At 44.3% G+C, this 12,099-nt stretch overlaps 1 protein-coding gene across 1 annotated transcript; it reads left to right on the forward strand.

The window, feature by feature from the left end:
- The first annotated feature begins 10,059 nt into the window (after positions 1-10,059).
- On the forward strand, positions 10,060-11,857 carry LOC100285600 (uncharacterized). The gene has a single exon (NM_001372308.1). The coding sequence runs from the start codon at positions 10,103-10,105 to the stop codon at positions 11,531-11,533; it is 1,431 nt and encodes a 476-aa protein (NP_001359237.1). The 5' UTR covers positions 10,060-10,102; the 3' UTR covers positions 11,534-11,857.
- The last annotated feature ends 242 nt before the right edge of the window (positions 11,858-12,099 follow it).

Consider the following 12,099-nt stretch of genomic DNA (forward strand, 5'->3'; position numbering starts at 1 on the left):
CACCGGACATTGCACAGTGCAGTGTCCGGTGCACACCGGACTGTCCGGTGAGCCCAGACAGAGGAGAGTTTGGAAAAATTTGAATTTTTCTATCTAACTCCCAACCAAACCAAATCCCAACTTATAATCACACAAAATAACACTTGTTGGGACAGGTATTGGCACCCTCATATACTTTTCAAAATATTTCGCCATAGGCTAGATAATTTTTAGAGAAAATAGGCAAATGGTGAAATTTGCATTTTGGTTTGCACTAGGGGTTTTCATGAGTGATTTGAGTTTTGAATACTCCCCCTAAGTGCAGTACCTCATGCATATTTCAAGAACCAATAATTGCATAAAAAGTAAGAATTTAAGTGCTAAAAGCTTAAGACTAAGACTTGTCAGGTTTGACCTGAGTTAAGCTTTTTCACTCGCTTTGTTGGCGGTTATCTCAACTAGGTTAGACAAGTCCTAGATGCAATACAAGGAATTTAAACATGCAATGCAAGCTTGACAACACCATTTGACATTTTACATAAAATTTCTGAGATCAAGAATATTTAGTTCATTTCTCAACATGCAAAAGCGGGTCTTATCAAGTGGCTTAGTGAAAATATCCGCTAATTGATCTTCCGACCTCACTCCTTCTAAAATGATATCTCCTTTAGCAACATGATCTCTAAGGAAGTGATGACGGATATCAATGTGCTTGGTGCGAGAGTGTTGTACAAGATTATTAGCAATTTTAACAGCACTCTCATTATCACACAACAAAGGTACCTTTTCTAGAACTACGCCATAGTCTAGAAGAGTTTGTTTCATATATAAAATCTGTGTACAACAAGCACCTGCGGCAATGTATTCCGCTTCGGCAGTTGACAAGGCAACACTATTTTGCTTTTTGGATGTCCATGAAACTAGTGATCTACCAAGCAGATGGCATCCCCCAGAAGTACTTTTCCTATCAATTTTGCAACCGGCATAATCCGAATCGGAATAGCCAATTAAATCAAAAGTAGCTCCTTTGGGATACCACAGACCAACGCTTGTGGTGTGCCTGAGATACCTAAGAATTCTCTTAACAGCGCGAAGATGAGCTTTCTTAGGATTAGATTGGAATCTAGCACACATGCAAACACTGAACATAATATCGGGCCTAGATGCGGTAAGGTACAATAGACTACCAATCATAGAACGGTAGAGAGTCTGATTAACCGGGTTACCTCCCTCATCTAAGTCGAGATGTCCATTTGTAGGCATGGGGGTCTTGATTGGTTTGCACTTCTCCATGTTGAATCTTTTCAACAAGTCTTTGGTATACTTCTCTTGTGAGAGAAAGTTACCATCTTTCATTTGCTTGACTTGAAAGCCGAGGAAGTATGTTAGCTCACCAATCATTGACATCTCGAACTCCTTCGACATCAACTCACCAAATTCCTTGCAATGATAGTCATTTGTCGAGCCAAAGATTATATCATCAACATATACTTGACAAATGAAAATATCACCGTTATGTTTCTTTGTGAAGAGAGTTGTGTCGACGGTCCCGATCTTGAAGCCCTTTTCGATGAGGAAGTCGCGAAGACGCTCATACCAAGCCCTTGGAGCTTGCTTTAGCCCATAAAGCGCCTTGGAGAACCTGTAAGCATGGTTAGGATATCTAGGGTCTTCAAATCCAGGCGGTTGCTCAACATATACAAGTTCATTTATGAAGCCATTTAAAAATGCACTTTTTACATCCATTTGATAAAGTTTTATATCATAGCATGATGCATATGCAAGTAGGATACGGATGGCTTCCAGTCGAGCAACCGGTGCAAAGGTCTCTCCAAAATCTAAGCCTTCAACTTGAGAGAATCCCTTTGCGACAAGTCTTGCCTTGTTTCTTACAATCACACCTTGATCATCTTGTTTGTTTCTGAATACCCACTTTGTTCCAATTATTCTTGCATCTTGTGGGGGCTTCTCCAGGGTCCAAACTTCGTTACGGGTGAAGTTGTTAAGTTCTTCATGCATGGCATTCACCCAGTCCGGATCCTGTAGCGCCTCATCTATACAAGTAGGCTCAACACAAGAAACAAAAGAGTGATGTTCAATAAAAGTAGCATGTCTATGTGATCGAGTAATAACCCCTTGTGAAGGACTCCCGATGATTTGGTTTTGAGGATGAGCTTGAAGTAGTGATGAGTTTCTCCTGTCAACCACTTGGGAAGAAGATCCTGGAGCATCAACATCTTCGGCTTGTACCCTTGCTTGTTCATGAGAGACAAATGTATCTTCATTTGCATGCCTCTCATCTTTTTCATCATCTTGTGGTACATTTGATGAAGAAGGCCTGTCAATGATTTGCACCTCTTCTTCATCTTCTTTTGGTTTGATAGCTCCAATAGGCATGTTCTTCATTGCTTCCCTAAGTGGCTCATCACCTACATCATCAAGATTTTCAAGTGCTCCTTGGGAGCCATTAGTCTCATCAAATTCCACATCATATGTTTCTTCTACCACGCCAGTGGCATGGTTGAATACTCGATATGCTTTGGACTTTAATGAATAACCCAAAAGAAAACCAATATCACAACGTCTTTGAAACTTCCCTAGGTGATGGCGTTTCTTGTAGATGTAGCATTTGCACCCAAATACCCGGAAGAAAGAGACGTCTGGCTTTTTCCCATTTAGCAGTTCATAAGGAGTCTTCGCAAGTAGCCGGTGAGGAAATAGCCTGTTTGATGCATAACAAGCAGTGTTGACAGCTTCGGCCCAAAACCTCTCCGGTGTGTTATACTCATCAATCATTGTTCTTGCAAGGGTGATCAAGGTCCTATTTTTCCTTTCAACAACTCCATTTTGTTGAGGTGTATATGTGGCAGATACTTCATGCTTGATCCCAATTTCATCACAGTACTCATGAATGTTGGTGTTGTCAAATTCTTTGCCATTGTCACTTCTAATCTTCTTAATCTTGCAATCAAATTCATTTTGTGCTTTCTTGGCAAATTTCTTGAATATAGATGCAACTTCAGATTTGTCATGGAGAAAGAACACCCAAGTGTATCTTGAGAAGTCATCAACAATCACTAGACAGTAGAGGTTGCCACCGGCACTAACATAATTTGTAGGTCCAAATAAATCCATATGAAGTAGTTCCAGTGGCCTTGATGTTGACATGAAAGCTTTAGTAGGATGTGTATTAGCAACTTGCTTTCCAGCTTGACATGCACTGCATGGCTTGTCTTTTTCAAACACCACATCCTTTAATCCTCTAACCATATCTTTCTTTAATATCTTCTTGAGTGTGCTCATCCCAACATGTGCAAGCCTCCTATGCCAAAGCCATCCAAGAGAAGCTTTGGTGAAGAGGCAAGTTCTTAAGTCTGCATCTTCTGAAGTGAAATCCACTAAGTAGAGGTTGTTGTATCTAAATCCCTTGAATACCATTGATTCATCATCTATTTTTGTTACAATAACCTCTGATGGAGTGAATAAGCATTGAAGTCCAAGATCACAGAGTTGTCCCACTGATAATAAATTGAAGCTCAAGGGTGCAACTAAGAGAACATTTGATATTGATAATTCATTTGAGATTGCCACCTTGCCAAGTCCTTGCACTTTTCCTTTTGAGTTGTCTCCAAATGTGATTTTATCTTGACCATCAACATTCTCATCTAGTGAGGTGAACATCCGTGGGTTGCCTGTCATATGTTGTGTGCATCCACTGTCAATAACCCAATGGCTCCCACCGGTCTTGTAGTTCACCTACAGTCACAGACAATTCAAGCTTGAGTTTTGAGGGCCCTATATTGCATAGGACCAGTGACTCTCTCAATTAAGGACTTTGCCACCCAGATTTGTCTAGGTCTACTCTTATTTGGTGGACCTAGGAATGTAACCTTAATCTTTCCATTTGCAACCTTTCTTAGAACATAGTGAGCATTGAAAGCAAATGGTCTTGAGTGCTTAGGCAAGGGAGTTGGTGGTTTAGCTTTGCAGTTGTGGGCAAAATGACCTTCATTTCCACACTCAAAGCATTTGATAGGCTTGTGAGTCTGCTTTGGTTTGTATTGAGTGATAGCTTTCTTTTGCACAAAAGCATTGTATCCAATACCACTCTTGTTATTTTTCATAACAGTGTTCATAAGCAGCTCATTTTGGAGGTATTGACCCTTGTTGAACTTTTGCACACTTGTTGCAAGATGTTCATTTTCACTTTTTAGTTTCTTGACCTCATTCTTAAGCCTTTGATTATCCACTGCCAACTCATTGTTGAAATCATTGTTCTCAATAGCAACTTTTCCTCTAGTAGTTGCATCAGTCAAGTAATTCTTCAATTTTTGGTTGTCTAAAGTCAGGACTTCAACTTTTTCAGTCAATTCAGCATGTAGACTAGTTTGCTCTTCTTGAATCAAATCATCACATGAGGTTGCTACATCAAGCTTAACAACAGGGTTAATAGCCTCATGTGTTTTGCAAGATAAAAGTTCATTTTCAACAAGAAGATTGTCATGATCAAATTTAATTTGAGTATAGTCTTCCTTGATCTTTACTAGTCTATTTTGCAACTCCCTATTAGCTTCATTTAATTTGTCATATTTTTCCTTAGCATCTTTTAGGGAGTTTGTGAGCTCATTTACAGTTGATGACATAGTTTTATTTTCTTCTTTTATTTCATCACTAGCCTTTATAACTATGTCATACTTGGCATTTAAAGATTCATTTTCATTTTTCAACCTATCACATTTAGCTTTTGACTTTCTAATGATTTGAGTATATTCTTTAAGTAAGTCAGCTAACTCATCATATGAAGGTGAAGCAAATTCTTCATCACTATCACTATCACTATCATCAGCAATGTTAATATCATTTTGTACCTTTCGTTCACCCCTAGCCATGAGGCATAGGTGAGAAGTGGATGATGGCGATGGTGGTGGTGAAGAGAAGTCCCCGGCGATGGCCGCAACTTTTTCATCATTCTCTTCTTCACTTGAAGAAGACCCACTTGATGATTCGATGTCGGTGAGCCAGTCGCCAACAATATATGCCTTTCCATTCTTCTTCTTGTGAAACCTCTTTTGCTTCCCATCCTTCCTCTTGAAGAATTTCTTTTCCTTCTTTTCATCATCGCTGTCATCTTCTTTCTTGCCCTTGAACTTATTCTTCTTGGGCTTGTTACATTGATGAGCAAGATGACCAAGCTCACCACAGTTGTAGCATTCCATCTCAGAAATGGGCTTTCTTTTGTTGGAAAAGAACTTCTTCTTTCTTGAATCAAATTTGATGCCTTCTCTATTTAGCTTCTTCAACATCTTGGTGGTCTTCCTTACCATCAAGGCAATGTTTGCATCAAGGTCATCATCACTTGAGGACTCTTCCTCAACTTGTATTTTTGCTTTTCCTTTTCTTTCATGATTTGCTTTGAGAGCCAAATCCTTTCTTTTGGAAGATGATTCTTCTTTGTCGTTGATGTGCATGTACATTTCATGGGCATTGATCTTTCCCAAAATTTGTGTAGGTGTGGTAACTGAAAGATCCATTTGATGTAGCACAGTGACAATGTGTCCATATTTGTCTATTGGGAGGACACTGAGAATCTTCCTCACAACATCCGGTTGTGAGATTTGAGTAAGCCCCAATCCATTGACTTCCTCTACAAGAATATTAAGTCGTGAGTACATAGCGTTTGCATTTTCATTAGTAAGCATTTCAAAAGAATTTAACTTTCACATGGCTATGTGATATCTTTCCTCACGTTCACTTCTAGTTCCTTCGTGTAGAGCACAAATGTCCATCCACAAATCATGAGCATTTTTATGATTCCGTACTCTATTGAACACATCTTTGCAAAGGCCTCTAAAAAGGGTGTTTTTGGCCTTCGCATTCCATTTCTCATAATTGAACTCATCACCTACAAGATTTGTGGGGTCTCTAGGTTCGGGGAACCCTTGTGTGGCGGCTTTATAGACACCAATGTCTATAGCCTCTAAGTATGCTTCCATACGAATTTTCCAATAAGGAAAATCGTCACCATCAAAAACGGGAGGAGGTCCATCCCCACCGGACATCGTAACTCTAGCGGTTAAGCTAATCTATGAGCAACAAGGCTCTGATACCAATTGAAAGGATCACGATGCCCAAGAGGGGGGGTGAATTGGGCTTTTCTAAAAATCAACACTAATTAAAACCTAAGCAAGAGCTAAACAAGAGCCCAACTTCACCCCAACAACTAGCACTAAGAATATAATACTAGAAATGTAACAAAGCTAAGATAATACTTCAAATACTTGCTAAACAAATACACAATGTAAAGTGCTTGAATTAAGTGCGGAATGTAAAGCAAAGTTTAGAAGACTCCTCCAATTTTTCCCGAGGTATCGAAGAGTCGGCACTCTCCACTAGTCCTCGTTGGAGCACCCGCGCAAGGGTATCGCTCCCCCTTGGTCCTCGCAAGAACCAAGTGCTCACTACGAGATGATCCTTTGCCACTCCGGCGCGGTGGATCCCTCGAGACCGCTTACAAACTTGAGTCGGGTCACCAACAAGATCTTCACGGTGATCACCGAGCTCCCAACGCCACCAAGCCGTCTAGGTGATGCCGATCACCAAGAGTAACAAGCCGTAGACTTTCGCTTGACCAAGAGAAGCCTAATGCAAGTGGTGTGTACTCTAGGTGGCTCTCACTAGCGCTAATGAGGAACAAGCGTGGATTATGATTCTCTAATCTCCTCACTAGACTTTTGGTGCTTGCAATGCTCTAGCAATGTGCTGGAATAAATGTGGAGTGCAAGACATTGAATATGGTGGGTGGAGGGGGTATAAATAGCCCTCACCCACCAACTAGCCGTTACAGGCAATTTACTGCGCGATGGCGCACCGGACAGTCCGGTGCGCCACCGGTGCGCCAACGGTGCGCCATCGGTGCGCCAACGGTCGTTTCCAACGGCTAGTTCTGACAGGGAGCCGTTGGACTCATGGCGCACCGGACAGTGAACAGTCCACTGTCCGGTGCACACCGGACAGTCTGGTGCGGTGTCCGGTGTGCCACTAAAATTCGACTCTGAAAGCTGCGCTCTCGGGTTTCTACGAAGGGGAAAGACTCTGCCGTGGACCAGCCTGGCCCCACCTGGCAGAGGGTGCACCGGACAGTCCGGTGCACACCGGACAGTCCGGTGCCCCAAAGCCAGAAACACTAACTCTTGTTTTTCAGCTGATTTTCAAATCGGTTTTCGCTCTAGTTGTGTGTGAGTTCTAGAGTGACACCTAGCACTGTATATGAGTGAGATTGTGCACCAACACTACACTAGAACTCTCTTGGTCAAACTACTCATCGACAACCCCTCTTTATAGTACGGCTAAAAGAGAATAAAAGACCTAACTAAATCGCGAGTGTCCACATCTCCTTGACACTCGGACTCTGTAGACCTTCACCTTTTGTTCCGTCGTTTTAGCCGTCGCTTCGAGTTCTTATCTCTGGGATTGTTTTTACCGTTGTAGTACTTCTACCTGTCATGCGACCTAACTTACCATTTGTCTCTGCAAAACACACGTTAGTCACATATAATATTACGTTGTCATTAATCACTAAAACCAACCAGGGGCCTAGATGCTTTCACTCACCTACCGGACGGTCCGCGCCAGAGGCCGGACGGTCCGCACGAGGGCTCGGACGGTCCTTGCTTTTCCTCCGGACGGTCCGTAGTGCAGACTTGGATTTTTGTATTGGTTCTGTCCGAGAGTCATCCTAGTGCTGCGGACGGTCTGCCGCAAGGGCCCGGACGGTCCGCGCTTGGTCTGTTTTTCCAAAAAGCTTCTCCTGTCCGAAATAATCTACGGTATTCCGGACAGTCGATTTAGTATAGTTGTAGATGAACCTTTGGCACCTGTGGAACATATAATCTAGAGCAAACTAGTTAGTCCAATTATTTGTGTTGGGCAATTCAACCACCAAAATCATTTAGGAACTAGGTGTAAGCCTAATTCCCTTTCAAATACATTCTCCAAGTTAATGAATCTCGCGGTTTTCCTGGTATGCTCGGAAGCATAGATTGTATGCATTGGCAATGGAAAAATTGTCCGGTAGCATGGAGAGGCCAATTCACTCATGGAGATAAAGGTGTACCGACCATGATCTTAGAGGCGGTGGCAACGAAGGATCTAAGAATATGGCATGCTTTCTTTGGTGTTGCAGGATCAAATAATGACATCAACGTCTTAAACAAATCACCATTGTTTATCCAAAAATTGAGAGGGGAAGCTCCTCGGGTGCAATATGTTGTGAATGGAAAGCAATATGATATAGGATATTACCTTGCTGATGGAATATATCCGGAATGGGCTGCAATCATGAAAACAATTCCAAGTCCTCAAAATGATAAAGACAAGTGTTATGCAACTCGTCAAGAAAGTGTAAGGAAGGACGTCGAATGCGCATTTGGTGTATTGCAATCAAGATTTAATATTGTTAGTCGTCCTGCACGCTTGTGGAAAAGACAAAATGTGGTTAATATAATGCAATGTTGTGTTATCTTGCACAACATGATAATTGAAGATGAGAAGGAATTAGCAAGAATCCCCATCGACTTGAACATGAATGCAGGCGCATCTATCGTCCTACCACTTGAAGTGAGCACTCAATCTAATCCATGTTTTGTGGACGTTCTTCGAAGGAATGCAGAAATTCGTGACAACACAAAACACATCGAGCTCAAGAAAGATTTAGTGGAACATATATGGCAGCGATATGGTCGAAAATAGTCAGACTTTAATGTTATGATTTTTATCTTATGTTTGAACTATTGTATCTATCATAATATATTTTAAATATTATCAAGTTGGTATTATCAATTATATTTGTATTCAAAAAAAGTTTAAAGTTATAGTGCATATTTGTATATAGAGTTCATGTGCATACTAGATCAAGCATTGTTAATTAATGAGAGAATATGACACATTTACTAAGACACAAGATTTAGACACAGTCTATTGTATTGCACTGTGTCTTATCTGTGTCTTATACTTGGAGTACCATGTAACAGTGTCACTGTTGTACATGCCCTTATGGTAACCCATGACATTAATGAGCTATTTGGTTGGTTGATTTTCTTCCGTGGTCGCTTCCCAATGCCATCCAATCTCATTACTCTATGTTAGGTTGGGCAATAACGTAATCAGTAGCGGAGGGATCGGATACAGTCTAGACGTCTAGTGCAGCAGCGATACCGTCCTCCCCCGCTATTATCAGTTTACAGACCTCGTTGCGGTTGGTAAATAAACAAAGTTAAATAATTGTTCCGCCGTAACAGATTGTGCCGGCAGCCAATTCCATTGCCGTTACCGGATCAACCACTGAGCCAAGCACCACCTAAAATAATAAAATAAGCTAAAAAGGTACATAACCATAATTGTTAACTCTATACACATGTATATCCACCTAAGACCTAACCAATAAAACACATGTATTTTTATATTTTATACTCTATACTCAAATATAATAGATATTTTTTTATAAAAGTTAAAATCAGCTCGTACCAAATCTAGTCCACCATATCGCACCTAAGGTCGGCCATCATGAGCCTGATAGATTGGGGTGTGCTCGTGATAGGCTAAAACCCTATCGTGACGCGAGCCACCCAGTAGATCGACTCGTTTAGGGTTTGTTCGTTTTACTCTTAATTTATGTAGATTGGATGAGATTGAATCGTTTCAATCCATAATAAGTTAAAATCTTTCATAAAATTTTTAAATCTCACTCAATCCACATGAGATAGGAATAACCGAACAATGCCTTAGATATCTAGTAGGCTCAATCTGTTTAGACTTTTGTATATGTATCCCATTTGGATGTGCCGCCACGTGGCCAAAAGTAACGTCAAAATTGCTTTATATAAAAATCAAACTGTTTTTAAAAAGATCAAGAGTGTTTCAAAACTGAATTAGAGAAAGATTAGAGAAAGATAACTGATTTTTTTTCTAAACATGTTCGTTTGCTTTAAAAAGCTTTTAGGCTCAAATTAGCAGGAGTCAGGAGGCCAGAAGCTACTCAATGTTTTGATCAGGCCCAAACCCCAAGCGACCGAAAAGCCCATTCCGCTCATCACTGAACAACCCCCGGCGGCAACCCTCCCCACAGATGGCCGGCGAACCCAGCGCCGCCGTGGCATCGGGGCCCGAATCCGCGGCCGAGGCCGACCGCCTCCTGGCGCTGGCCGAGTCGGAGCTCTCCGCGGGCAGGCTCCGAGCCGCGCGCAGGCACGCCCTCCGCGCCGCCCGCCTGTACCCGACCTCCCCGCGCGCCCCGGTGGTGGCCACCGCCGCCAACGTGCTCCTCGCCGACGCCTCCTCCCACCACGCCGCGCTGCTGCTGCCCGAACCCGACGACCCCGACGCCTCGCCGCTCTCCGCCTCCGAGCTCCGCCGCCACTTTAAGTCGCTCGTCAAGTCCCTCCGCGTAGGCCTCGACGCCGCCACCGCAGCCGCCTACCCCTCCGTCGCCGCCGCCGCTGAGGAGGCACTCGGCCGCGCCACCGAGGCCTACGAGGCGCTCACCGCCCCTGCCCCTGGGACCTTCTGGACCGCCTGCGCCGGGTGCCGCCTCCTCCACGAGTTCGAGCGCAAGTATGTGGGATACCGCCTCGCCTGCCCATCCTGCCGCCGTACCTTCATCGCCGTGGAGGTCACACCTCCGCCGGAGGACGAACCCGTTGCCCGTAGGCCTGCGCCTCAGCGGCTGCCACCGGCCAAGAGGCCGGAGAAGATGGAGATGACGCTCGCCGAGATGCAGCTCCAGCTCGTCAAGAAGCGGAGGGGCGCAGAGGTTCCGGAGACCTCTTCCCGAGACTTGGTGGTGGCGGAGGAGGAGGAGGACGCCGCCGCCGAGGAGGCTGAGGCGGAGAACAACCATTTAGACCTGATGCCCGTGGAGGACTCCGACTTCTACAACTTCGACGCCGACCGTGGCGAGAGGTGCTTCAAGAGAGGCCAGCTGTGGGCTCTGTACGTCGACGCCGATGGCATGCCGCGGCACTATGCGCTGGTGGATGAGGTGCAGCGAGGCACCCAGTTCAGGGTGCAGATACGGTGGCTCGATGGCGAGGAGGGGAAGCCGGGGAAGCCATGCGGTCAGTTCAATGTTGGGAGAGCAGACACCGTGGATTCGGTGAACGTCTTCTCCCACCTTCTGGCCTGCGAGAGGGCAGCGAGCGAGGTGTACCGGGTTTATCCCAGGAAGGCCTCGGTTTGGGCGCTCCATGGTGGCGACAGGGCGAAGATAAAGTATGACATCGTGGTGATCCTCAGTGGTTACGATGATCGGTATGGTGCCAGCTTCGGGTACCTGGAGAAGGTGGAGGGCTTCAGGAGCATCTTCACACGCCGGGACATCGGAAGCCATGCTGTCCACTTCCTTCAGAAGGGTGATCTTGGGGCGCTTTCGCATCAGATACCAGCCAGGAAAGTGCCCAAGGGCGAGGGATCGGTCCTGCCTCCCGGGGATTGCTGGGAACTTGATCCTGCATCGTTGCCTCCCGAGTTGCTGTGCCTGTGCATCGAACCACCGAAATGACCTGCTTATGGTGTCAAAGGTTGTTGCAGGTGTTTTAGTTGTTAGGATCGGCTGTGTATATGGCACATAAATCGCAGAGGAAGGCTGCTGGTTTGTTCTGCCATGTCAAATAGTATGAGGATCCGTCTGATTTGCCAACTCTAGCTGGGCACTGCTCATGTTTATGATCCTTCTTCATGTAGTTTCTCAGGTAGCATGATTAAACTTGTAGCTATTTGAGTGTTAATTCCTGGTACCCATGGTGTATGACATGAATGGTTTTTTGGTACTGATGGCAGACTAACACTGCTCTGGTATATGGATGATTCTTATGAACTTCCTTTATATTAAAGCCGAGTCGAAACGGCTCCTGTCCGGTGTACACGTCGCTCAAATGCTTCTCAGCCGTTGGATTTCTCATCAGCGCTTAGGATTTCAGGCGTGGGTTTTCCATCGTTGCCCTCCTTCGCGCTCCAGGTCCTTCTTCTCTGAACTATGCGGTACAGTAGCTGGTTAGCTACCTCTATCTCGCTGTAGTTTTGAAATCTCTAATTTTTTGTGTGCGTGGAATGAAAGTGACCCGGTTC

This window comes from Zea mays, chromosome 9 (genome assembly GCF_902167145.1).
Source record: "Zea mays cultivar B73 chromosome 9, Zm-B73-REFERENCE-NAM-5.0, whole genome shotgun sequence".
Lineage (NCBI taxonomy): Eukaryota > Viridiplantae > Streptophyta > Magnoliopsida > Poales > Poaceae > Zea > Zea mays.

What these genes read in the sequence shown, in the direction of transcription:
- LOC100285600 (NM_001372308.1), top strand. Translation starts at nt 10,103, where the DNA reads ATGGCCGGCGAACCCAGCGCCGCCGTGGCATCGGGGCCCGAATCCGCG.